This window comes from Salvelinus namaycush, chromosome 24 (assembly GCF_016432855.1).
Source record: "Salvelinus namaycush isolate Seneca chromosome 24, SaNama_1.0, whole genome shotgun sequence".
In the NCBI taxonomy this organism is placed as follows: Eukaryota; Metazoa; Chordata; class Actinopteri; order Salmoniformes; family Salmonidae; genus Salvelinus; species Salvelinus namaycush.
Window position 1 is genome coordinate 35,874,844 of NC_052330.1, and position 27,961 is coordinate 35,902,804.

General features: G+C 47.4%; 1 protein-coding gene across 1 annotated transcript in view; it reads left to right on the plus strand.

Annotated features, from left to right (window-relative positions):
- The first annotated feature begins 18,824 nt into the window (after positions 1-18,824).
- The window catches only part of LOC120019411 (neuronal acetylcholine receptor subunit alpha-2-like), a 37,901-nt gene continuing 28,764 nt past the window's right edge, over positions 18,825-27,961 (plus strand). Inside the window, exons 1-2 of the mRNA XM_038962699.1 lie at positions 18,825-18,840; positions 21,214-21,236. Of these exons, the coding sequence (XP_038818627.1) occupies positions 18,825-18,840; positions 21,214-21,236 (39 nt within the window). The remainder of the gene's footprint in view (positions 18,841-21,213; positions 21,237-27,961) is intronic.

The following is a 27,961-nucleotide window of genomic DNA, read 5'->3' on the forward strand; positions in this document are numbered from 1 at the left end:
GGCGGAATAGATATGACAGCTTGTTACACAAAGAAAATGGGCGGGATTTTAGTGAAAGAGCAGGAGACTGGAACATAGGCGAAGCTGTGTTATCGTAAATACAGTATCTTATGCATTCTAAATTACCGCCCATTTGAAGAAGGAAAATGCAATAAATATTTACTCTGAGCTGCGCTTCAGTAGGTTGGTGGTAGATGGAAGACCGTATCGCCAACCCGAGTCCTCTGTCCTTTGAAGAATGTCTCTGGTGGTCACTGGATATGTGGTAACGTCGTTGTGGAGTAGACGGGATACTCTGACTGTCCTTCCTAACCTGCGTTTGTAGCAGCTGTTGCCAACTCAACGGCTAGGAGGTATCACTTCTGTAGTGAATACGAGTTCAAAGTTCATACCATTTACAACCAAAGTCCATGTTGGCTTAGTTCTGTAGTTATTATCTGAACCATTCTGACATCGGATCGTCATCCTAAATGTACCCGGAACAGGAAGTTATATTTTTGTCAATGGCTTTTATAGTGGAGGGAGAGGGGTGTGTCTGAAAAGTTTATAACCCATGTCTCTTCATAGGGGCGGGCCCCTGGTTGAGCAGAAGCCAAACTTATGAAAACCCAAATCTCTCATTTGGAAGCTAAAATTACATTTCATCTCTTCACAAATAATTTCATATTCAAACATTTGAATTAAACAACAATTCCATGTGAATCCGATACCTCTGACGTTTAGACTTTCCACAGTAGAGTTTATGTCATTCTATCATTGATGAGAATGTGTCAGAGGGCAACCGAACTGACATAATATACCTTAAGTACCACCGCATATGTTCAGTTGGTCGGATTACCAGAATATAGTTCATTTCCCCCCACCTTCTGATGTTCCCAGAATCTCTATGTTAACCAAGGAGTTTTCTTATGTCACATCAGTAGGGAAGAGGAACGGGGGAGGGGGGAAAGAGGTATTTATGACTGTCATAAACCTACCCCCAGGCCAACGTCATGACAATGGTAATAATAATAGTGTTCATCGTTGACTCTAGTGGCCAGTTTTCAAGGTGATTCCTGTGCTGGGGATTTGGACCGACATTGGATTTGGCATTGGAACTGGTGCGACCTGGCTGGTGGGATAGGAGACCCGTACACAGTCTAAGTTCAAGCCCTGTTAAACACAATATTACTTATCTGTTCTCAATACCCCAACATGTATTGATATGTCATGTAAATGAAAAGGGCCATATAAATACATTTAAAAAGCAATTTCCCAAATGTAGCAATTACATTTTTTTGAAAAACATAAAACTATTGAAATTAGATCATTTTCCGAAAGGTAAACTGAACCAATTTATTTTCCCTAGAGATTTTAATTGGTTAAGCACGAACAATCTGTGAAATACATTCTCATCATTACATGCATAAACAAGCACCCTCATTATAACTGTATCAGTCCAATGGGCTAGAGATAACATCAGACATATTCCTCACTCCGCATACGTCAATCACACAATCATGGACGCGCACACACACACACGCACACACACACACACACACACACACACACACACACACACACACACACACACACACACACACACACACACACACACACACACACACACACACACACACACACACACACACACACACATACACACACATCAATCACTACACTCTTAAAAAAGGTGGTGTGTGTGTCTGAATAAAAGGTGCTATTTAGAAACTTAAAGGGTTCTTTGGCTGTCCCCAGAGGAGCACCCTTTGATGATCCCTCTTTGGTTCCAGGTAGAACCCTTTTGGGTTCTGTGTAGAACACTTTCCACAGAGGGTTCTACATGGAACCAAAAAGGGTTCCTCCTAGAACCAAAAAGGGATTCTACCTGGAAAGAAAAGAGTTATCCTATTGGGGAAAGCCTAATAAACCTTTTGGAACCCTTTTTTACATAGAGTGTAGTAACGAACTGACGTAATAGCCTGGCGCTGTACGGACAGACTCCTGGAGTCTGGCAACTAGCGTGTGTCTGCGTGTGTTTATTGCGTGAGTGTGCGCGAGCGTGTGTTATGTGTGTGTCTGCTGGCAATCTGGGCCGCTTGAAAGGTTTCTGTTGAACTACTGTTCCCACAGCTTCAGTAAGGTATGTGAGGTCACCACCATTCAAACTAATCACAAACAACAGACACGGGGAGAGACTGTAGAGAGAGGTTTTAGAGAGAGGGTGTGTGTGTGTGTGTGTGTGTGTGTGTGTGTGTGTGTGTGTGTGTGTGTGTGTGTGTGTGTGTGTGTGTGTGTGTGTGTGTGTGTGTGTGTGTGTGTGTGTGTTGGAAATAAAACTGTTATTATTTCCAAACAGTTATTATTTTAGTGCTGAGAAAGAAAAAAAATAGTAGATGGTAAATATCATTTTTCATACAATATCTGACTATAACTTGACATGCACATTTAAAAATAAAATGGTATCCAATGCCAGGTTGTGAGCATGTTGAGAAACGTGTCAGTCTTTCAGTTTCATTATCCTTATAAAGTACATACGTTGATACGTAGGACAAATCATCAGAAATAAGGGTGTTGTAAAGCAGTAGGCTACTGTACAAAACGTGGCACAGTGTTGTAGGCCATTTCTGCCCCATGCAACATTGTACAAGATCACCTTTTCTGTCACGCCTGCTCCCGCTAGAGTGTATTTTTCGTTGGTGACGTCGGGTCCTGGTGCCGCCGTCGATGGAACCGGGGGCGCCTCAGCTGGCTCATCGGGCTTCCACGCCGTAGCTGGCTCATCAGGCTTCCACGCCGTAGCTGGCTCATCGGGCTTCCACACCGTAGCTGGCTCATCGGGCTTCCACACCGTAGCTGGCTCATCGGGCTTCCACACCGTAGCTGGCTCATCGGGCTTCCACGCCGTAGCTGGCTCATCGGGCTTCCACGCCGTAGCTGGCTCATCGGGCTTCCACACCGTAGCTGGCTCATCGGGCTTCCACACCGTAGCTGGCTCATCGGGCTTCCACACCGTAGCTGGCTAATCAGGCTTCCACGCCGTAGCTGGCTCATCAGGCTTCCACGCCGTAGCTGACTCATCGGGCTTCCACACCGTAGCTGGCTCATCGGGCTTCCACACCGTAGCTGGCTCATCAGGCTTCCACGCCGTAGCTGGCTCATCGGGCTTCCACACCGTAGCTGGCTAATCAGGCTTCCACGCCGTAGCTGGCTCATCAGGCTCTTACACCGTAGCTGACTCATCAGGCTCTTACACCATAGCTGGCTCATCAGGCTTCCACACCGTAGCTGGCTCATCAGGCTTCCACGCCGTAGCTGGCTCATCAGGCTTCCACGCCTCAGCTGGCTCATCAGGCTTCCACGCCTCAGCTGGCTCATCAGGCTTCTACGCCGTAGCTGGCTCATCAGGCTCTTACGCCGTAGCTGGCTCATCAGGCTTCCACACCGTAGCTGGCTCATCAGGCTCTTACGCCGTAGCTGGCTCATCAGGCTCTTACGCCGTAGCAGGTTCATCAGGCTTCCACGCCTCAGCTGGCTCATCAGGCTTCCACACCGTAGCTGGCTCATCGGGCTTCCACACCGTAGCTGGCTCATCAGGCTTCCACACCGTAGCTGGCTCATCGGGCTCCTACGCCTCAGCTGGCTCATCAGGCTTCCACGCCTCAGCTGGCTCATCAGGCTTCCACACCGTAGCTGGCTCATCAGGCTTCCACGCCGTAGCTGGCTCATCAGGCTTCCACGCCTCAGCTGGCTCATCAGGCTTCCACACCGTAGCTGGCTCATCGGGCTTCCACACCGTAGCTGGCTCATCAGGCTTCCACACCGTAGCTGGCTCATCAGGCTCCTACGCCTCAGCTGGCTCATCAGGCTCCTACGCCTCAGCTGGCTCATCAGGCTTCCACACCGTAGCTGGCTCATCAGGCTTCCACGCCGTAGCTGGCTCATCAGGCTTCCACGCCTCAGCTGGCTCATCAGGCTTCCACGCCTCAGCTGGCTCATCAGGCTTCCACGCCTCAGCTGGCTCATCAGGCTTCCACGCCTCAGCTGGCTCATCAGGCTTCCACGCCTCAGCTGGCTCATCAGGCTTCTACGCCGTAGCTGGCTCATCAGGCTCTTACGCCGTAGCTGGCTCATCAGGCTTCCACACCGTAGCTGGCTCATCAGGCTCTTACGCCGTAGCAGGTTCATCAGGCTTCCACGCCTCAGCTGGCTCATCAGGCTTCCACACCGTAGCTGGCTCATCAGGCTTCCACACCGTAGCTGGCTCATCAGGCTTCCACACCGTAGCTGGCTCATCAGGCTTCCACACCGCAGCTGGCTCATCAGGCTTCCACACCGTAGCTGGCTCATCAGGCTCCTACGCCTCAGCTGGCTCATCAGGCTCCTACGACGTAGCAGGCTCGTCGGCCTTCCACGCTTGGGGGTTACTGTCACGCCTGCTTCCGCTCTCCCACTCTGGTTCACAAGGAGAAAATGAACATTGTTTAGCAGTTATAAAACTATCTATGTTAACTAAGCACCACATCGTTTTGGTTCAGTAGTCATCTGTTTTGAGCAGTTTGATTAAGACTTAGTTAAGTGTATTGTTAACAAATGACAAGAACATCATATCAAAAGTAAAGTGAATATTGCATTTTGAAAATTCAGATACTTGATTGAATATGTATCCAAATTGAAAGAGTGATTTGGTCAGTGAACAAGTGAATTTATGAATTTGATTGTTGTACTCAGTCAATTGAAAATGTGCTTAGAGTTTTGAAACATGAGCCAGTTTGATGACCTGTTTCAATTTGTGTGCTTAGAGTTGTGAAAATGTACCACATACTGAAAATTGCACCAAAGTGATTGAAAAAAAACTAACTACAATAGCACATAAAGACCTCGCAGCCAATAGGACATAAAGACCTCGCAGCCAATAGGACATAAAGACCTCGCAGCCAATAGGACATAAAGACCTCGCAGCCAATAGGACATAAAGACCTCGCAGCCAATAGGACATAAAGACCTCGCAGCCAATAGGACATAACGATCTCGCAGCCAATAGGACATAACGATCTCACAGCCAATAGGACATAAAGACCTCGCAGCCAATAGGACATAAAGACCTCGCAGCCAATAGGACATAACGATCTCGCAGCCAATAGGACATAAAGACCTCGCAGCCAATAGGACATAACGATCTCGCAGCCAATAGGACATAACGATCTCGCAGCCAATAGGACATAAAGACCTCGCAGCCAATAGGACATAAAGACCTCGCAGCCAATAGGACATAAAGACCTCGCAGCCAATAGGACATAAAGACCTCGCAGCCAATAGGACATAAAGACCTCGCAGCCAATAGGACATAACGATCTCGCAGCCAATAGGACATAAAGACCTCGCAGCCAATAGGACATAAAGACCACGCAGCCAATAGGACATAAAGACCTCGCAGCCAATAGGACATAACGATCTCGCAGCCAATAGGACATAAAGACCTCGCAGCCAATAGGACATAAAGACCTCGCAGCCAATAGGACATAACGATCTCGCAGCCAATAGGACATAACGATCTCGCAGCCAATAGGACATAAAGACCTCGCAGCCAATAGGACATAAAGACCTCGCAGCCAATAGGACATAAAGACCTCGCAGCCAATAGGACATAAAGACCGCGCAGCCAATAGGACATAAAGACCTCGCAGCCAATAGGACATAAAGACCTCACAGCCAATAGGACATAAAGACATCACAGCCAATAGGACATAAAGACTTCACAGCCAATAGGACATAAAGACCTCGCAGCCAATAGGACATAACGATCTCGCAGCCAATAGGACATAAAGACCTCGCAGCCAATAGGACATAAAGACCTCGCAGCCAATAGGACATAAAGACCTCGCAGCCAATATGACATAAAGACCTCGCAGCCAATAGGACATAAAGACCTCGCAGCCAATAGGACATAAAGACCTCACAGCCAATAGGACATAAAGACATCACAGCCAATAGGACATAAAGACTTCACAGCCAATAGGACATAAAGACCTAACAGCCAATAGGACATAAAGACCTCGCAGCCAATAGGACATAAAGACCTCGCAGCCAATAGGACATAAAGACCTCGCAGCCAATAGGACATAAAGACCTCGCAGCCAATAGGACATAAAGACCTCGCAGCCAATAGGACATAAAGACCTCGCAGCCAATAGGACATAAAGACCTCACAGCCAATAGGACATAAAGACCTAGCAGCCAATAGGACATAAAGACTTCACAGCCAATAGGACATAAAGACCTCACAGCCAATAGGACATAAAGACCTCGCAGCCAATAGGACATAAAGACCTCGCAGCCAATAGGACATAAAGACCTCGCAGCCAATAGGACATAAAGACCTCGCAGCCAATAGGACATAAAGACCTCGCAGCCAATAGGACATAAAGACCTGACAGCCAATAGGACATAAAGACCTCGCAGCCAATAGGACATAAAGACCTCGCAGCCAATAGGACATAAAGACCTCGCAGCCAATAGGACATAAAGACCTCGCAGCCAATAGGACATAAAGACCTCGCAGCCAATAGGACATAAAGACCTCGCAGCCAATAGGACATAAAGACCTCACAGCCAATAGGACATAAAGACCTAGCAGCCAATAGGACATAAAGACCTCACAGCCAATAGGACATAAAGACCTCACAGCCAATAGGACATAAAGACCTCGCAGCCAATAGGACATAAAGACCTCACAGCCAATATGACATAAAGACCTCACAGCCAATAGGACATAAAGACCTCACAGCCAATATGACATAAAGACCTCACAGCCAATAGGACATAAAGACCTCGCAGCCAATAGGACATAAAGACCTCGCAGCCAATAGGACATAAAGACCTCGCAGCCAATAGGACATAAAGACCTTGCAGCCAATAGGACATAAAGGCTTTAAAACCTGGTTTGAGGAAAGAGAAAGACATTTCTCATACTGTAGGTTATATGCAAGGTTTAACTTCAGCTATTCTATTCAGGAAATGAAAGAATCAACTTGTTTCCCGTACCGCGAAAGTAAACTGAGCGTGTTACCACCAAAACCAAATGTGCTATGGAAGCGGAAAATGTCTGCAGTTTCTCTCTGTCTCTGTCTCTGTCTCTGTCTCTGTCTCTGTCTCTGTCTCTCTCTCTTTCTCTCTCTCTCTCTCTCTGTATCTCTCTCTCTCTGTGTATCTCTGTATCTCTGTATCTCTCTCTCTCTCTCTCTGTATCTCTCTCTCTCTCTCTGTATCTCTCTCTCTCTCTCTCTGTATCTCTCTCTCTCTCTCTCTCTCTCTCTCTCTCTCTCATCACTCTCTCTCTCTCTCTCTCATATAAGGGCTTTATTGACATGGGAATCATGTTAACATTGCCAAAGCAAGTGAAATAGATAATAAACAAAAGTGAAATAAACAATAGAAAATGTACAGTAAACATTAAACTTACAAAAGTTCCAAAATAATCAAGTAATTATCTTTTTGTTTTCTTGTGATTTGGTTGGGTCTAACTGTGTTCCTGTCCTGGGGCTCTGTGGGGTCTGTTTGTGTTTGTGAACAGAGCCACAGGACCAGCTGGCTTAGCTTCTCCAGGTTAATTTCTCTGTAGGTGATGGCTTTGTTATGGTGTTATAGAAGGTTTGGGGATCGCTTCCTTTTAGGTGGTTGTAGAATTTAACTGCTCTTTTCTGGATTTTGATAATTAGCGGGTATCTGCCTAATTCTGCTCTGCATGTATTATTTGCACAGAGGATATTTTTGCAGAATTCTGCATGCAGAGTCTCAATTTGGTGTTAGTCCCATTTACTGAATTCTTGGTTGGTGAGCAGACCCCAGTCCTCACAACCTCTCTCTGTCTCTCTCTCCTCCGCCCCCCCCCCCCCCCCCCCCCCCTCTCTCGTTCCTCTGCTGTGTATGGCGTTACAGAGACGTCTCCAGATGATGTGTGGCAAAATATGAAGGTTAGATGAGTGGAAGTGACCAAGGAATGTGTCCAAAATGATACAGTGTTCCCTATACAGTGCACTACTTTTGACCAGAGCCAGTGCACTATATAGGGAGTAGGTTGCCATTTCAGATGATCCTGTTGTTAGGCACATCTCTCTGTGCAGACATTACTGTTGAAATGGAATCCCCTCAGCCTTATGGAATCCCCTCAGCCTTATGGAATCCCCTCAGCCTTATGGAATCCCCTCAGCCTTATGTAATCCCCTCAGCCTTATGTAATCCCCTCAGCCTCATGGAATCCCCTCAGCCTTATGTAATCCCCTCAGCCTTATGTAATCCCCTCAGCCTTATGGAATCCCCGTAGCTGTATGGAATCCCCTCAGCCTTATGGAATCGCCTCAGCCTTATGGAATCCCCTCAGCCTTATGGAATCCCCTCAGCCTTATGGAATCCCCTTAGCTGTATGGAATCCCCTCAGCCTTATGTAATCCCCTCAGCCTTATGGAATCCCCTCAGCCTCATGGAATCCCCTCAGCCTCATGGAATCCCCTCAGCCTTATGGAATCCCCTCAGCCTCATGGAATCCCCTAAGCCTTATGGAATCGCCTCAGCCTCATGAAATCCCCTAAGCCCGATGGAATCTCCTCAGCCTCATGGAATCCCCTCAGCCTTATGGAATCCCCTCAGCCTCATGGAATCACCTCAGCCTCATGGAACCCCCTCAGCCTTATAGAATCCCGTCAGCCTCATGGAATCCTCTCAGCCTCATGGAAACCCCTCAGCCTTATGGAATCCCCTTAGCCTCATGGAATCCCCTCAGCCTTATGGAATCCCCTCAGCCTTATGGAATCCCCTCAGCCTTATGGAATCCCCTCAGCCTCATGAAATCCCCTCAGCCTTATGTAGTCCCCTTAGCCGTATGGAATCCCCTCAGCCTTATGGAATCCCCTCAGCCTTATGGAATCCCCTCAGCCTTATGGAATCCCCTCAGCCGTATGGAATCCCCTCAGCCTTATGGAATCCCCTCAGCCTTATGGAATCCCCTCAGCCTTATGGAATCCCCTCAGCCTTATGGAATCCCCTTAGCCTTATGGAATCCCCTCAGCCTTATGTAATCCCCTCAGCCTCTTGGAATCCCCTCAGCCTTATGGAATCCCCTCAGCCTTATGGAATCCCCTCAGCCTTATGGAATCCCCTCAGCCTTATGGAATCCCCTTAGCCGTATGGAATCCCCTCAGCCTTATGGAATCCCCTCAGCCTTATGGAATCCCCTCAGCCTTATGTAATCCCCTCAGCCTTATGGAATCCCCTTAGCTGTATGGAATCCCCTCAGCCTTATGGAATCGCCTCAGCCTTATGGAATCCCCTCAGCCTTATGGAATCCCCTTAGCTGTATGGAATCCCCTCAGCCTTATGTAATCCCCTCAGCCTTATGGAATCCCCTCAGCCTCATGGAATCCCCTCAGCCTCATGGAATCCCCTCAGCCTTATGGAATCCCCTCAACCTCATGGAATCCCCTAAGCCTTATGGAATCGCCTCAGCCTCATGAAATCCCCTAAGCCCGATGGAATCTCCTCAGCCTCATGGAATCCCCTCAGCCTTATGGAATCCCCTCAGCCTCATGGAATCACCTCAGCCTCATGGAATCCCCTCAGCCTTATAGAATCCCCTCAGCCTCATGGAAACCCCTCAGCCTCATGGAAACCCCTCAGCCTTATGTAATCCCCTCAGCCTTATGGATTGGTGTTGATGTGAGACATGACCAGCCTTTCAAAGCATTTCTTGGCTGCAGATGTGAGTGCTATTGGGGGATAGTCATTTAGACAGGTTACTTTGGCGTTCTTGGGTACAGGGACTATGGTGGTCTACTTGAAACATATAGGTATTACAGATTTACTTCAGGGTTGCCATGGGGCGTTGGTGGTGCTGGCTACTGGCCAGTCACTCCACTCTCATCCTCCTCTCTAACTCCAGGGTTGCCATGGGGCGTTGGTGGTGCTGGCTACTGGCCACTCACTCCAATCTCATCCTCCTCTCTAACTCCAGGGTTGCCATGGGGCGTTGGTGGTGCTGGCTACTGGTAACCTTGCTATGGGTTTCCACGATAACAAACCCATGCCTTGGCCAGAGTGGTGACAGTGGCGACTGGGGCTCGGGCTTCGATGTCTCCATGACGACCCTCGGCACCAACAAGAACACGTCCTCCTCCCAGGAGCCAGGAGATTACCCTGCGGGGTCAGAAACAGAGACAAGAGGATCCTGGGTAAAAATACTTCCACCTAAGCCAGTGTTCCACTACAAGCCGGAGCCAGATGAGTGCTCTGTCCACTTCAGGTGTGATACTATTTAAATCTCAACGTCTGTTGTTTACTGTTGTGTTTCCTGTTGTGTTTCTACGTGATTTGTGTACGCTATGTAATGTGTGAGAAAATAATTTCCTCTTGTAGGATAACAACATGTCAATCAATCAATCAATCAATTAATCAATCGATCGCTTCAGCACCAGTCAGGCTTCCGCCAGGCGCCTCAAGGCCCAGAGAGAAGAGTTGGCCTACCTGAAGGCTATACAGCATGGGAACCAGGCGGTGGTGGAGAACCTAGTCCAGTACATAGGAGCAGAGCTGGGGGAGGAGCAGCGCTATGAGGACGTCATCGAGGAAAACATAGTGGGCATCAGGTTGGTGACTATCCTTTGCATTTTACATGTCATTATATTTTAGTCGGCAGACGCTATTATCTTACTGGCAGTGTATTGAAATAAGTTAGGTTAAAACAACCACATATCATTGCAAGTAAAACCTACAAAATAACCATAATCTGCTAAATGAGTACTTTGGAGTGTGGTTCATTTAGATTTCTACACATTTAACAAACGTGGACAGAATCATGATTGAACGATAAGGTGAGTGAGAATACAGTGTGCAATGCCATCAGGGAAGAGCAGCAGAGCTGTGACAGTGTATTATGTCATTATGCTGTGTATTATGTCATTATGTCGTGTATTATGTAATCAGGGAGGAGCACCAGAGCTTTGATGGTGTGTTATGTCATTATGTTGTGTATCGTGTCAGTATGTGGTGTATTATGTAATTGTGATGTGTATTATGCCATTAGGGAGGAGCACCAGAACTGTGATGGTGTATTATGTCATTATAGAGTGTATTATGTCATTATGTTGTGTATTATGTCATCAGGGAGGAGCACCAGAGCTGTAACGGTGTATTATGTCATTATGTTGTGTATTATGTCATCAGGGAGGAGCACCAGAGCTGTAACGGTGTATTATGTCATTATGTTATTATGTCATCAGGGAGGAGCACCAGAGCTGTAACGGTGTATTATGTCATCAGGGAGGAGCACCAGAGCTGTAACGGTGTATTATGTCATTATGTTATTATGTCATCAGGGAGGAGCACCAGAGCTGTAATGGTGTATTATGTCATCAGGGAGGAGCACCAGAGCTGTAACGGTGTATTATGTCATCAGGGAGGAGCACCATAGCTGTAACGGTGTATTATGTCATCAGGGAGGAGCACCAGAGCTGTGACGGTGTATTATGTCATTATGTTATATATTATGTCATTATGTTGTGTATTATGTCATCAGGGAGGAGCACCAGAGCTGTGACGTTGTATTATGTCATTATGTTGTGTATTATGTCATAAGGGAGGAGCACCAGAGCTGTAACGGTGTGGTCCAGAAGGTGATGGAGGATCTGGAGGGACAGCTGGAAGGAGATGTACTGGAGGCTCTGACTGGGATACTGAAGTAAGTACATGGATGAAACCAGTTAGTTATTCATCTCAATCTGTCACAGTCTATTATTATAATAAATCCATGAATGTAATGTGTGTCTGAGACTTAAACACCCAAAGAGCAAACATAGGGCAAGGAAAAACCTTGACACAGCCATCCTCCTCCGGTCTGCCACTGAGAGGACCATTCCATAGACTGGACAGGCAGCCAGAGAGGAACAGAGACATTCACATACTGTATTAGTGTGATCTAATCTACTGCGAGACAGGAACTCCTCCCGGCTCATTGATTAGTTTATACAGAGCTCTATTAACAGTCACCTTAGCAACCACTGTTTTCCCCCGGTCCATTAACGGGCACCTTATTGACTCAGACTCTCTGTTCTTCCCAGACATTCACAACACTACTGTGTCCTCATCAGAACCAAGATGTGGCCTGGGTCTGAGTGACGTATTTACCTTAATAACCATCATCAAGGCCTCTCTGCGGTTTAATTACTGTAATAAATCCTGTGTTCTCATCAGAACCCATTGTCCTACGTCAAACAGCGTGCGTTCATCTGCACTATGTACCGGTACACCGCCATTTCCCTCTTCACCATGTGTTTTCCAACCTTTCTCTACGTTTCCTGCCTCCTCTTCTTCTCTCCCTCCTACCCTTCTTCCCTCCCTCCTACCCTTCTTCTCTCCCTCTTACCCTTCTTCTCTCCCTCTTACCCTTCTTCCCTCCCTCCTACCCTTCTTCTCTCCCTCCTACCCTTCTTCCCTCCCTCCTACCCTTCTTCTCTCCCTCTTACCCTTCTTCTCTCCCTCTTACCCTTCTTCCCTCCCTCCTACCCTTCTTCTCTCCCTCCTACCCTTCTTCTCTCCATCTTACCCTTCTTCTCTCCCTCTTACCCTTCTTCCCTCCCCCCTACCCTTCTTCTCTCCCTCTTACCCTTCTTCCCTCCCTCCTACCCTTCTTCTCTCCCTCCTACCCTTCTTCCCTCCCTCCTACCCTTCTTACATTTACATTTAAGTCATTTAGCAGACGCTCTTATCCAGAGCGACTTACAAATTGGTGCATTCACCTTATGATATCCAGTGGAACAGCCACTTTACAATAGTGCATCTAAATCTTTTAAGGGGGGGGGGGGGTTAGAAGGATTACTTTATCCTATCCTAGGTATTCCTTAAAGAGGTGGGGTTTCAGGTGTCTCCGGAAGGTGGTGATTGACTCCGCTGTCCTGGCGTCGTGAGGGAGTTTGTTCCACTATTGGGGTGCCAGAGCAGCGAACAGTTTTGACTGGGCTGAGCGGGAACTGTACTTCCTCAGAGGTAGGGAGGCGAGCAGGCCAGAGGTGGATGAACGCAGTGCCCTTGTTTGGGTGTAGGGCCTGATCAGAGCCTGAAGGCACGGAGGTGCCGTTCCCCTCACAGCTCCGTAAGCAAGCACCATGGTCTTGTAGCGGATGCGAGCTTCAACTGGAAGCCAGTGGAGAGAGCGGAGGAGCGGGGTGACGTGAGAGAACTTGGGAAGGTTGAACACCAGACGGGCTGCGGCGTTCTGGATGAGTTGTAGGGGTTCTTCTCTCCCTCTTACCCTTCTTCCCTCCCTCCTACCCTTCTTCTCTCCCTCCTACCCTTCTTCCCTCCCTCCTACCCTTCTTCTCTCCCTCCTACCCTTCTTCTCTCCCTCTTACCCTTCTTCCCTCCCTCCTACCCTTCTTCCCTCCCTCCTACCCTTCTTCTCTCCCTCTTACCCTTCTTCTCTCCCTCTTACCCTTCTTCTCTCCCTCTTACCCTTCTTCCCTCCCTCCTACCCTTCTTCTCTCCCTCCTACCCTTCTTCCCTCCCTCCTACTCTTCTCCCTCTTACCCTTCTTCCCTCCCTCCTACTCTTCTCCCTCTTACCCTTCTTCCCTCCTTCCTACTCTTCTCCTTCCTACTCTTCTTCCTTCCCTCCTACCCTTCTTCCCTCCCTCCTACTCTTCTTCTTCTCCCTCCTACTCTTCTCCCTCCTGCTTTTCTCCCTCCTACTCTTCTTCCCTCCCTCCTACTCCTCTTCCCTCCCTCCTACTCTTCTTCTCTCCCTCCTACTCTTCTCTCTCCTACTCGTTCTCTCCCTCCTACTCTTCTTCTCTCCCTCCTACTCTTCTTCCCTCCCTCCTACTCTTCTTCTCTCCTTCCCACTCTTCTCCCTCCTACTCTTCTTCTCTCCCTCCTACTCTTCTCTCTCCTACTCGTTCTCTCCCTCCTACTCTTCTTCTCTCCTTCCCACTCTTCTCCCTCCTACTCTTCTTCTCTCCCTCCTACTCTTCTCCCTCCTACTCTTCTTCTCTCCCTCCTACTCTTCTTCTCTCCCTCCTACTCTTCTTCCCTCCTTCCTACTCTTCTCCCTCCTACTCTTCCTCCCTCCTACCCTTCTTCCCTCCTTCCTACTCTTCTCCTTCCTACTCTTCTTCCCTCCCTCCTACTCTTCTTCCCTCCTTCCTACTCTTCTCCCTCCTACTCTTCTTCCCTCCTTCCTACTCTTCTCCCTCCTACTCTTCTTCCCTCCTACTCTTCTTCCCTCCTTCCTACTCTTCTCCCTCCTACTCTTCTTCTCTCCCTCCTACTCCCCTTCTGTCCCTGCTACTCTTCTTCTCTCGATCTTGCTGACACTGTGTTTGTCTTGTGTCCCTTCATGGCAGAATCAAAGAGGTGTCCCTGCCTAACCCCTCCTCCATTCATACCTCTTTCCCTATTTTATCTCCCTCCCTCCATCCTCCCTCCCTCCCTCCCTCCCTGCTAACCCTGTTTGTCTTGTCTCGTTTCATGACAGAATAAAAGAGGAGTCCCCTGCCTAACCTCCTCTTCTCCGTTCCTACCACCTTTTCTCTCTGTCTTTGAGCTGACACTTCTCTCCCCGCTGACACTGTCTATTTAACTTGTCTCCTTTCATGACAGAATCAAAGAGGAGTCCCTGGCGTTCGAGGGCCTCTTCCAGGCAGCAGCGGACATCGCCATGAGGCTGGATGCCTTGTCTCAGACCCTCCACGCCTCCTTCACCAAACAGCTCAAAGACTCTCTCAAAACTTTACATCGCTAAAGAGACTTACTATCCTCCATCGCGAAGGAGATTGTCTGGTCTCAGATCTGTGTGTGCGGTCTCTCCAGTTCCTATGGTCTTTGCTGTGACTCTTTTGTAGCCTGGTCTCAGATATGTGTGGGCGGTCTCTCCAGTTCCTATGGTCTTTGCTGTGACTCTTTTGTAGCCTGGTCTCAGATATGTGTGGGCGGTCTCTCCAGTTCCTATGGTCTTTGCTGTGACTCTTTTGTAGCCTGGTCTCAGATATGTGTGGGCGGTCTCTCCAGTTCCTATGGTCTTTGCTGTGACTCTTTTGTAGCCTGGTCTCAGAAATGTGTGTGCGGTCTCTCCAGTTCCTATGTTCTTTGCTCTGACTCTTTTGTAGCCTGGTCTCAGATATGTGTGGGCGGTCTCTCCAGTTCCTATGGTCTTTGCTGTGACTCTTTTGTAGCCTGGTCTCAGAAATGTGTGTGCAAGAGAGCACAAACAGCTATTGGACCAGGCAACTAAGACCTAGATTAAATCAGATCAAGTGTAAAGCGACAATAGCCGACACCCACATAGATGATGTTTTGGCGGTGTCGGAGGTGTAACTGCGTAGGAGCTTGTCAAAAATCGGTGAGCAGCAGCTCATGTGATCATTGTCATGAAGTTCAGAACAAGAAAGTATAGGCTATATAGAAATAATTACACCGAAACTAAGAAAATAATTCAATTAAGTAATAAAGATGTTTATTAGCCTTATCGAGGTGTAGATTACATCTCAAACTCCAGTGTTCAAAATTTCTCTTAAGGCGACTCTGTGCAGCCAATTGCAATGTCCACCTTAGGTATAAATCTGGGAGCCGCTTGTGGATTTGACAGTTCTAATGCATTCCACCTCTGCCGCCGCCAAAACAACCGCTATGCAGATGTCTGCTAGCGCAGATCTGATGGAATCTAGCCCTAAGGAGAACTCTCTACTCTTCTTACCTCCCTCCTACTCTTCTTCTCTCCCTCCTACTCTTCTTCCCTCCCTCCTACTCTTCTTCTCTCCCTCCTACTCTTCTTCTCTCCCTCCTACTCTTCTTCTCTCCATCCTACTCTTCTTCCCTCCCTCCTACTCTTCTTCCCTCCCTCCTACTCTTCTTCTCTCCCTGCTACTCTTCTTCTCTCCCTGCTACTCTTCTTCTCTCCCTCCTACTCTTCTTCTCTCCCTCCTACTCTTCTTCTCTCCCTCCTACTCTTCTTCTCTCCCTCCTACTCTTCTTCTCTCCCTCCTACTCTTCTTCTCTCCCTCCTACTCTTCTTCCCTCCCTCCTACTCTTCTTCCCTCCCTCCTACTCTTCTTCCCTCCCTCCTACGCTTCTCTTTCCCTCCTTCAAGCTACTAATACAACCTTCAACATCTGTGTCTCTCGTCAAAACCTAAATCTCTCTGGTCTGAACCTAGAGGTGTGTAGTGCTCTACTAAACAGATGCTCTGACAGGAATGTTCTTTCTGCTCAGTGTACTTTTAAGTGAACCGTGAGAGGGCTGACAGAGCTATGGAATAATTGGTAGAGGATTTATGCTGAGATTTTGGACCACAGATTTGTAATGAACAGTCAATGTACCGTAGCTGTTTAATACAGTAGCACTCATGTGTGACCGAAACGCTATCAAAGACAAAACGCCATGTCAGTACTTTTTCTGTTTACAATTATTTCAAAAAACATTAAGTTGTTCATACTGAGCAGTTCAGCGTATAATTATATCATAGTATGTAATGTATTTCAAACCAGAGTTTCCATCCAGTAAATTGCTGTTATTACTGGATTTAAAAAACAACAACAAATATGTCAGTTGGAAGTTTTGAAACCAAATATATTTGGTTACGTCCCAAACTGCACTTTATTCCCTGCATGGTGCACTACTGTTGACCAAAGCCCTAAGGGCCCTGTTCAGAAGGGCACTATATCAGGAATAGGGTGGGATTTGTGACACAAGCTCAATTTCTGTCATAGTAGTACAGGCAGTTCTGGTTAGCCAGAGTATTATGGTACATCTGTTTTGGTCTGTCTATGTACCAGGGTAGTATGGTCTGTCTGTATTGGTCTGTCTAGGTACCAGGGTAGTATGGTCTGTCTGTATTGGTCTGTCTAGGTACCAGGGTAGTATGGTCTGTCTGTATTGGTCTGTCTATGTACCAGGGTAGTATGGTCTGTCTGTATTGGTCTGTCTAGGTACCAGGGTAGTATGGTCTGTCTGTATTGGTCTGCCTGTATTGGTCTGTCTAGGTACCAGGGTAGTATGGTCTGTCTGTATTGGTCTGTCTAGGTACCAGGGTAGTATGGTCTGTCTGTATTGGTCTGTCTAGGTACCATGGGGTAATGGTGTGTATGGTTATGGGGATAATGGTGTGTATGGTTACATGGGGTAATGCTGTATGGATACAGGGGGTAATGTTGTGCATGGTTACATGGGGTAATGCTGTATGGTTACAGGGGGTAATGCTGTATGGTTACAGGGGGTAATGCTGTGTATGGTCACATGGGGTAATGGTGTGTGTGGTTACGGGGGGTAATGGTGTGTATGTTTACATGGGGTAATGTTGTATGGTTACGGGGGGGTAATGGTGTGTATGGTTACGGGGGGGTAATGGTGTGTATGGTTACATGGGGTAATGCTGTATGGTTACATGGGGTAATGTTGTGTATGGTTACAGTGGGTAATGTTGTATGGTTACAGGGGGTAATGCTGTATGGTAACATGGGATAATGTTGTATGGTCACAGTGGGTAATGTTGTATGGTTACAGGGGTAATGCTGTATGGTAACAGGGGATAATGTTGTATGATTACGGGGGTTAATGTTGTATGGTTACAGGGGATAATGTTGTATGGTTACAGGGGGCAATGCTGTAAAGGAAACATAGTACTACCATGAGACGGTGGGGAGGCCATGGTGGTTATTGCGCCAGTTACGTTGACCCCCGTCCCTTTAAGAGGTCAAACAGCGACATGAGATAATTCATCTCCAAGTCCGACTCAGTGGGAGTTCCAACTTTAGTCTATATCAGTGTCTGGTCTGTCCCGAGTTCTCGTTCTGTTGTAGAAAGAGGTATGCACTTGTTGTTGAGGTATTTTATGGGAGATGCCATCACCTCTTTCTTTTTTAGGGCCGTATGTTTTTAAAAGTTGTAATTACGAAACGATAAAGACAAAACATGTTATGTCAAAATGTAGTATAATTATTTTAAAAAATGTAACTAAATGTAATCTAAAAATGTAATAATCTATGTAATCCCCAAAGGTAATTATTTATCTTTAGAGGGCCATAAATATTAACTAGTGATGCTGCATATCCACAGAAAGGTTCAAAGCTCAGCTTTCTGGTAAAAATCGTTATAAATTGCTGAGGTGTCGTCACTTTGGAGGACACGAACTCAAGTACACAGTACAAATATGATACATATTTTATATTACGTAATTCCTTTTCAACAAAACTAATATGAATAAGTCTTGAAATGACTGAATATGCTTTCTAGATATATTATAATCAAATTATAAAACCACTAAGTATACGATTTCACCTTCCTTACAACTGTAAAATACTTATTTGTATGTTAAGTGTTAGAGAAAATGTGCATATTTTCTAAAGGTCTTCTCTTTTGTTTAAAACATCTGCCCCCGTCACTGTGACCATCTCACAGAGCTCTAGTCTGGCTTCCTGAACTCGTTAGGAACTCGCCTTTCATCTCACATTCATAGGACAAATCTGTGAAAAAACAACGTTTTTTTTTTTGTTTGTTTAAAATCTATGAATTATTTTTAGATGAATGGCTATAAATCAATCTCTGATGAAACCACTCTCTCCTGGTGCGCTGCGGTGTCAGGATTTCGGGCATGTGTTTTGTCAGTTGCTGTGACGTAGGGTTCAGCCAGGAGTTGATGGACAGTCAAAGAGTGAATGAAGGACATCCCAGCTTCAAGTGGTTTCAGATTTCACATCCTACGTCACACAGGCTCAGAAGATATACTACTGTGTCCGTGGGAAACAAGGACTGTCGTTCACAGCAAGCCATTTCCATCTACGTTGTCTACAGATCGATTTATAAGCGAAAATGTTGGTTGGAACCGGTACCAGAACGCAGTTCCCCCAAACAAGGGACTTTACGTCCGTATAGGCCATAGGTTTATGTTACAGTTGTTTTATTTAATCCAGATGAAAATAAAGTTGTATCTAAAATACGTTTTTTGTTTTGTGTGTGTGTAAAATGTTTTTCTCAATGCATTCATTCACCTGTGCTGCCCTCTAGCAGTCTCTTTCAGTAACAACAACTAACTCATAGCCATGAGCACTTCTTCAGCTGTGTCCCAACTCTTTTCCTATCAGTGGTCCATCCACTATCCAGTCACTGAGAAGTTAGTCTTTGGTCCTAGAGACTCTCGAATAGAACATATCATACCTGCATAGCCCAGCATTACACATTCAAGTAGCACTGCGCAAAATAAGTACAAAAAAAATACTGTTTTTTGTATATTCACATAGAAAAAAGCTCATTATCTTTTATTTAAATGAAAGTTATGCCTAGTCTGCAATGACATTTTAGTTGCATCCTGTTTTATTCTTTTTTTGACTCGTTCTTTGAAAGTACACACCTGTTTAATGTTGACATGGCCGTGTCGAGGCTTTATGGAGACAGTCTCAATCTAGTTCCTCCTGTGTCTCTTACCATATATGGGCAGCAGGGGAGAGAGTCAGGGAAGGAGGGAGAGTAGACTCAGTGTCAGTCAATGACACCGTGCCTCACATTTCTTATTCCCCAGAGGTGCTCGTGAGGTTTGTTCTGGTGAATCAGGAAGAAATAAAATGCTCAAAATGGAAAATTACAATAGAATTGCACTTCTGTAAACGTGAGAATGGAGACCAAATAGTTGTATCTGCTTAGAAATGTGTTTAATAGCTGTTCCTCCGTGCAGTAATGAGATGAGCGTGCTTGTGAGAAAATGTGTAATTACCAACCAAAAGTCCAAACTTCGGATACTGTTGTTAAAACATCTCGATATATGGTAACTTTATAAAATAGCATATTCACGGAGCGTTTAGGCGCGTCTCTATTTGTATTTGAGCGGCGGCACGGGATGAGGTAGCGCTCTGTTTTTACGCCAAACGCATTTGGATACATACAGCTGCTACACGGACACGTTGGTGAGGACAGAGACCCAGAGTTGTGGAAACGACGGAGTCAAAAGTTATTCAATCAGTTCAATTAATGATCATCTCTAAAAGAGCTTATCACTAGAAGTGGCGTTAACGTCACTCTCTCCCGCCTATCAAGCGCCTAGTGTGCGATATCTGAAATGAGGCACGGCGTCCGCTTGTCCTGATATGCCTCTCATACGCGAAGATGACACAGGACGAGAGAGCATCTCAAGAATTGACACGGAAGCCGACTTTCTCCCCACGTCATCATTGTTTCAAGATAACCTTTCCGGAGAGGAAATCATCATATAACAAAGTCAATGGTTTTTGACTGAAGAGAGATGTAGATAGAAACTAGATGCTTTTCAGGGAAGTAGAAAGATAGAAAGTCACCGGGGTGAAATATGGAGCGTGGATTATTCAACCACCTGTTCTCAGCTAGGACCACTGCGTTCTGTTGTTTCTTCTTATGTGAGTCAAGTAAGTTCGTTTTATTATTTAGTTTGGGCTTAGACTTATCTCCTGACATTTATTCGCGTTTTTATTTACCAAGGTGTGTGAATGCCATTGCTATGCCATTCAAAGATGCAGCCATTTAAACCTACCATATCAGTTCCTTCATTGACAATGTGCCTACGTCGATTTCACCAAATGACCTACCATAATAAGAAATGACCTACCATGTTCTCTCGTTCTGTGGTTCCATCGTTCCAGAACTAATTGGAATTCTCCCGCCTTTTCAATCATTTCCTTGTGCTTAAATCGACTGCTACGGCAGGTGCGCTGTGGTCGGGATATAAACCGACGTGCTCCTCGTCTTCTCTTTACTTTCTAAATGAACCTGAGCCCTGTACGCCACTCTTGATTTCTCATTAATTAAATAGCTTATTTATCATTAAAGCTGCGGGCCAACACAACAGTTGAATACCTCCACAAAACATCTACATGTGGCAGCCGCAGACACATTGACGAGAGTTGTGCAGTTGGCTACAGTGGCTTTATGCACTTCGAAGTGGAATGAGAGGATTTTCAGCCAATTTCTCCCAAGAGCACGTTTGGCCCGAGAAGTTGCTGACTCGTTCAGATGGAGCCACTCTAGGGTACTCTCTGAAACAACACACACACACAACACTCTAACGTGCTGCCCAAAGGGCTACACGCCTTGCCGAAACAATTTGATCAGTGTCCAAGATCCCAAAGATCCAAGCGCTAGGCATGGAACTGAGGTGTCATCTCTTCTTATCTCACTCCGTTGACATGCGGGACTTTGATCTGCGGTGTTCGATGGCTTTTTGTCAAACCCCGAGCATCTGGTCCTCCGATAGTCTCTGCAGCGTGCTGGTCTTACTCCAGACGGAAGGACAGATGCGCAGTCACAGCGGAGCTTCAAGTACGCGCATAATTGAAGTATGATGTGATGCAAAGAAGATGCCTTGCCAGAATTAGAACACGTGCATTTTAGTAGACTGTGGTAGACCAAATATATATATATTTTTTGCAACGTATCCTATCTACAGGTTACAGAAATAGTGACATGGCAGTTTGTACAGGTTCCTGATCTCCTACCTCAGCGAGGTCATTTGTTCATAACGCCATGAATGACTTTAATAGACTTTAATAGTATTACATTCAGCCCACGGGTCACTATTAGAGGTTTGAATTGCCACAACATCCCTTCAATGTCTTTTAGTCCTTTCCCATCTAAACTCTCCTGGTGCTTGCCTTCTTCCACTGACCTGACCGACTGACTGACTGACTGGTTGGCTGACTGACTGACTGGTTGGCTGACTGAATGAATGACCGGCTGGTTGTTTGGCTGACTGAATGACTGGCTGACTGACTGGTTGGCTGACTGGCTGACTGACTGGTTGGCTGGCTGGCTGACTGACTGAATGGTTGGCTGGTTGACTGACTGACTGACTGAATGGTTGGCTGGTTGACTGACTGACTGACTGACTGACTGACTGAATGGTTGGCTGGTTGACTGACTGACTGACTGGCTGGTTGGCTGGCTGACTGACTGGTTGGCTGGCTGGCTGGTTGACTGACTGACTGGCTGGTTGACTGACTGACTGGTTGACTGACTGACTGACTGACTGACTGGTTGACTGGCTGGTTGGTTGATGGACTGAATGACTGGCTGGTTGGCTGGCTGACTGGCTGACTGAATGACTGGCTGGTTGGCTGGCTGACTGAATGACTTGCTGGTTGGCTGACTGGCTGACTGACTGGTTGGCTGGCTGGCTGACTGGCTGGCTGGCTGACTGGTTGTCTGGCTGACTGAATGACTGGCTGGTTGGCTGGCTGGTTGGTGGGCTGACTGAATTACTGACTGGCTGGCTGAATTACTGACTGGTTGGCTGGTTTGACTGAATGACTGACTGAATGACTGGCTGGTTGGCTGGCCTGCTGGCTGACTGGTTTGACTGACTGGCTGGTTTGACTGACTGACTGACTGGTTCTCTGGCTGACTGATTGACTGACTGGCAGCCTGGCTGTTTTGCTGACTGACTGGCTCTCTGACTGGCAGGCTGGCTGTTTTGCTGACTGACTGGCTCTCTGACTGACTGTCTGACTGGCAGGCTGGCTGTTTTGCTGTGTGACGGGCTGGCCGACTGGCTTGCTGGCTGGTTGGTTGACTTGCTGGCTTTGGCTGGCTGGTTAGCAGGCTGACTGACTGTTTGGCTGGCTGACTGGACCTGATTTGTTGTCTCGCAGGGTTGTTGGCCCTGGCCATCCTCCACTGGCTGGCTGGCTGGGTGGCTGGTTTTCTGACTCGCTGACTCGCTCTCTGGCAAACTGCCTGACTGGCTGGGTGGTTGTCTGGCTTGGTGGGTGGCTGGTTGGCTGGCTGACTGAATGACTGGCTGGTTGGCTGACTGAATGACTGGCTGGTTGGCTGACTGAATGACTGGCTGACTGACTGGTTGGCTGACTGAATGACTGGCTGATTGGCTGGCTGACTGAATGACACAAAATGTATGATCCAAAAAGGAGAAACTCAGTCAGGGGAAAGGGTTTGTACCAGTTAAAGGGGACTGCTGATATATGTCTCAGTCAGGTGTCACACAGTAAACAGTCAGGTGTCACACAGTAAACTGTAAGGTGTCACACAGAAATCTGTCAGATGTCACGCAGGAAACAGTCAGATGTCACGCAGGAAACAGTCAGATGTCACGCAGGAAACAGTCAGGTGTCACGCAGTAAACAGTCAGGTGTCACACAGTAAACTGTCAGGTGTCACGCAGGAAACAGTCAGGTGTCACACAGTAAACTGTCAGGTGTCACGCAGGAAACAGTCAGGTGTCACGCAGGAAACAGTCAGGGGTCACACAGTAAACTGTCAGGTGTCACGCAGGAAACAGTCAGGTGTCACGCAGGAAACAGTCAGGTGTCACACAGTAAACTGTCAGGTGTCACGCAGGAAACAGTCAGGTGTCACACAGTAAACTGTCAGGTGTCACACAGTAAACTGTCAGGTGTCACGCAGGAAACAGTCAGGTGTCACGCAGGAAACAGTCAGATGTCACACAGTAAACCGTCAGGTGTCACACAGTAAACTGTCAGGTGTCACGCAGGAAACAGTCAGGTGTCACACAGGAAACAGTCAGGTGTCACGCAGGAAACAGTCAGGTGTCACGCAGGAAACAGTCAGATGTCACGCAGGAAACAGTCAGGTGTCACACAGTAAACAGTCAGGTGTCATGCAGTAAACAGTCAGGTGTCACGCAGGAAACAGTCAGGTGTCATGCAGTAAACTGGCAGGTGTCACAGAGTAAACTGGCAGGTGTCACAGAGTAAACAGGCAGGTGTCACACAGTAAACAGTCAGGTGTCATGCAGTAAACTGGCAGGTGTCACACAGGAAACAGTCAGGTGTCACGCAGAAATCTGTCAGATGTCACGCAGGAAACAGTCAGATGTCACGCAGGAAACAGTCAGATGTCACGCAGGAAACAGTCAGGTGTCACGCAGAAATCTGTCAGATGTCATGCAGTAAACTGGCAGGTGTCACACAGTAAACAGTCAGGTGTCACGCAGAAATCTGTCAGATGTCACGCAGGAAACAGTCAGATGTCACGCAGGAAACAGTCAGATGTCACGCAGGAAACAGTCAGGTGTCACGCAGTAAACAGTCAGGTGTCACACAGTAAACTGTCAGGTGTCACGCAGGAAACAGTCAGGTGTCACACAGTAAACTGTCAGGTGTCACGCAGGAAACAGTCAGGTGTCACGCAGGAAACAGTCAGATGTCACACAGTAAACTGTCAGGTGTCACGCAGGAAACAGTCAGGTGTCACACAGTAAACTGTCAGGTGTCACGCAGGAAACAGTCAGGTGTCACACAGTAAACTGTCAGGTGTCACGCAGGAAACAGTCAGGTGTCACACAGTAAACTGTCAGGTGTCACGCAGGAAACAGTCAGGTGTCACGCAGGAAACAGTCAGGTGTCACACAGTAAACAGTCAGGTGTCACACAGTAAACAGTCAGGTGTCACGCAGGAAACAGTCAGGGGTCACACAGTAAACTGTCAGGTGTCACGCAGGAAACAGTCAGGTGTCACGCAGGAAACAGTCAGGTGTCACACAGTAAACTGTCAGGTGTCACGCAGGAAACAGTCAGGTGTCACGCAGGAAACAGTCAGATGTCACACAGTAAACCGTCAGGTGTCACACAGTAAACTGTCAGGTGTCACGCAGGAAACAGTCAGGTGTCACACAGGAAACAGTCAGGTGTCACGCAGGAAACAGTCAGGTGTCACACAGTAAACTGTCAGGTGTCACGCAGGAAACAGTCAGGTGTCACGCAGGAAACAGTCAGATGTCACACAGTAAACCGTCAGGTGTCACACAGTAAACTGTCAGGTGTCACGCAGGAAACAGTCAGGTGTCACACAGGAAACAGTCAGGTGTCACGCAGGAAACAGTCAGGTGTCATGCAGTAAACTGGCAGGTGTCACGCAGGAAACAGTCAGGTGTCACACAGTAAACTGTCAGGTGTCACGCAGGAAACAGTCAGGTGTCACGCAGGAAACAGTCAGGTGTCACGCAGGAAACAGTCAGGTGTCACGCAGGAAACAGTCAGATGTCACACAGTAAACCGTCAGGTGTCACACAGTAAACTGTCAGGTGTCACACAGTAAACTGTCAGGTGTCACGCAGGAAACAGTCAGGTGTCACGCAGGAAACAGTCAGATGTCACACAGTAAACCATCAGGTGTCACACAGTAAACTGTCAGGTGTCACGCAGGAAACAGTCAGGTGTCACACAGGAAACAGTCAGGTGTCACGCAGGAAACAGTCAGGTGTCACACAGTAAACAGTCAGGTGTCACACAGTAAACAGTCAGGTGTCACACAGTAAACAGTCAGGTGTCACGCAGGAAACAGTCAGGTGTCACGCAGGAAACAGTCAGGTGTCACGCAGTAAACAGTCAGGTGTCATGCAGTAAACTGGCAGGTGTCACAGAGTAAACCGTCAGGTGTCACACAGTAAACAGTCAGGTGTCATGCAGTAAACTGGCAGGTGTCACACAGTAAACAGTCAGGTGTCACACAGTAAACAGTCAGGTGTCACGCAGGAAACAGTCAGGTGTCACGCAGTAAACTGGCAGGTGTCACACAGTAAACAGTCAGGTGTCATGCAGTAAACTGGCAGGTGTCACAGAGTAAACCGTCAGGTGTCACACAGTAAACAGTCAGGTGTCATGCAGTAAACTGGCAGGTGTCACACAGTAAACAGTCAGGTGTCACACAGTAAACTGTCAGGTGTCACGCAGGAAACAGTCAGGTGTCACACAGTAAACAGTCAGGTGTCATGCAGTAAACTGGCAGGTGTCACACAGTAAACTGTCAGGTGTCACACAGTAAACTGTCAGGTGTCACGCAGGAAACAGTCAGGTGTCACACAGTAAACAGTCAGGTGTCATGCAGTAAACTGGCAGGTGTCACAGAGTAAACCGTCAGGTGTCACACAGTAAACAGTCAGGTGTCACGCAGGAAACAGTCAGATGTCACACAGTAAACTGGCAGGTGTCACACAGTAAACTGGCAGGTGTCACACAGTAAACAATCAGGTGTCATGCAGGAAACTGGCAGGTGTCACGGACTAAACTGGCAGGTCATGAGGATATTCGTTCACATACAGTTCACATTGAATTGAATAGAGAACAGAAATGGTTTATGTTTTGGTGTCAGTGTAATCCTGAATGACAGCTTACTGGCAGCTCAACAATAGGTTGTGTTTGTATGAGGTTGACCCCACAACACCTTCTGACTGAGACGGATGGATTAGCTCACATCTCATCCCCGGGATGCGTCCCAAATGGAAGCCTGTATTCCCCGTAGTGCACTACCGTTGATCAGAGCCCTATGGGAATGGCACTATATAGGGAATAAGGTTCCATTTGGTAAACATACCCTGCTCTGTTAGCAGCTGGAAGTAATGATGCGTGTAATTTACTGAGATTACGTTGATGAAGGTACCAGTGGGAGTCCCTAGAATGAGACGGGGGGGGAGAGAGAGGAGTTCCTCGTGTTTTTTGTTTTAGTTTTTTTACTCAAACCTCCCGTGGCTCAGACTGAACCGTCCCCCCTGCTCAGACTGAACCGTCCCCCCTGCCCGGACTGAACCGTCCCCCCTGCCCAGACTGAACCGTCCCCCCTGTCCAGACTGAACCGTCCCCCTTGCCCGGACTGAACCGTCCCCCCTGGCCAGACTGAACCGCCCCCCCTGCCCGGACTGAACCGTCCCGTGGACCAGACTGAACCGTCCCGCGGCCCACTCTAGACATTATACAAGACAAGCCCCTCAGACCAAAACATTCAATCAAATGATATGTATAAATGCATAATTATACCTTTGTAACCTGCCTAAATGTAGCCTAAATGTAACCTGCCTAAATGACTACCGACCCGTAGCACTCACGTCTGTAGCCATGAAATGCTTTGAAAGGCTGGTCATGGCTCACATCAACACCAATATCCCAGAAACCCTAGACCCACTCCAATTTGCATACCGCACCAACAGATCCACAGATGATGCAATCTCTATTGCACTCCACACTGCCCTTTCCCACCTGGACAAAAGGAACATTACATTTACATTACATTTAGTCATTTAGCAGACGCTCTTATCCAGAGCGACTTACAGTAGAGTGCATACATTTTATAACATTTTTTTTTTATTTTTATTATTATTATTATTATTTTTTTTTTTTACATACTGAGACAAGGATATCCCTACCGGCCAAACCCTCCCTAACCCGGACGACGCTATGCCAATTGTGCGTCGCCCCACGGACCTCCCGGTTGCGGCCGGCTGCGACAGAGCCTGGGCGCGAACCCAGAGACTCTGGTGGCGCAGCTAGCACTGCGATGCAGTGCCCTAGACCACTGCGCCACCCGGGAGGAACATCTATGTGAGAATGCTATTCATTGACTACAGCTCAGCATTCAACACCATTGTGCCCTCAAAGCTAATCACTAAGCTAAGGACCCTGGGACTAAACACCTCCCTCTGCAACTGGATCCTAGACTTCCTGACGGGCCGCCCCCAGGTGGTAAGGGTCGGTAACAACACATTTGCCACGCTGATCCTGAAAAGATTTGGCATGGGTCCTCATATCCTCAAAAGGTTTTACAGCTGCACCATCGAGAGCATCCTGACGGGTTGCATCACTGCCTAGTATGGCAACTGCTCGGACTCCGACCGCAAGGCACTACAGAGGGTAGTGCGTACGGCCCAGTACATCACCGGGGCCAAGCTTCCTGCCACCCAGGACCTCTATGCCAGGCGGTGTCAGAGGAAGGCCCTAAAAATTGTCAGACTCCAGCCACCCAAGTCATAGACTGTTCTTTCTGCTACTGCATGGCAAGCGCCAAGTCTAGGTCCAAGAGGCTTCTAAACAGCTTCTATCCCCAAGCCATAAGACTCCTAACCAGCTTATCAAATGGCTAGCCAGACTATTTTCACCCCCCCCCCCATGCTGCTGCTACTCTCTGTTAACATAGCCACTTTAATAACTCTACCTACATGTACATATTACCTAAATTAC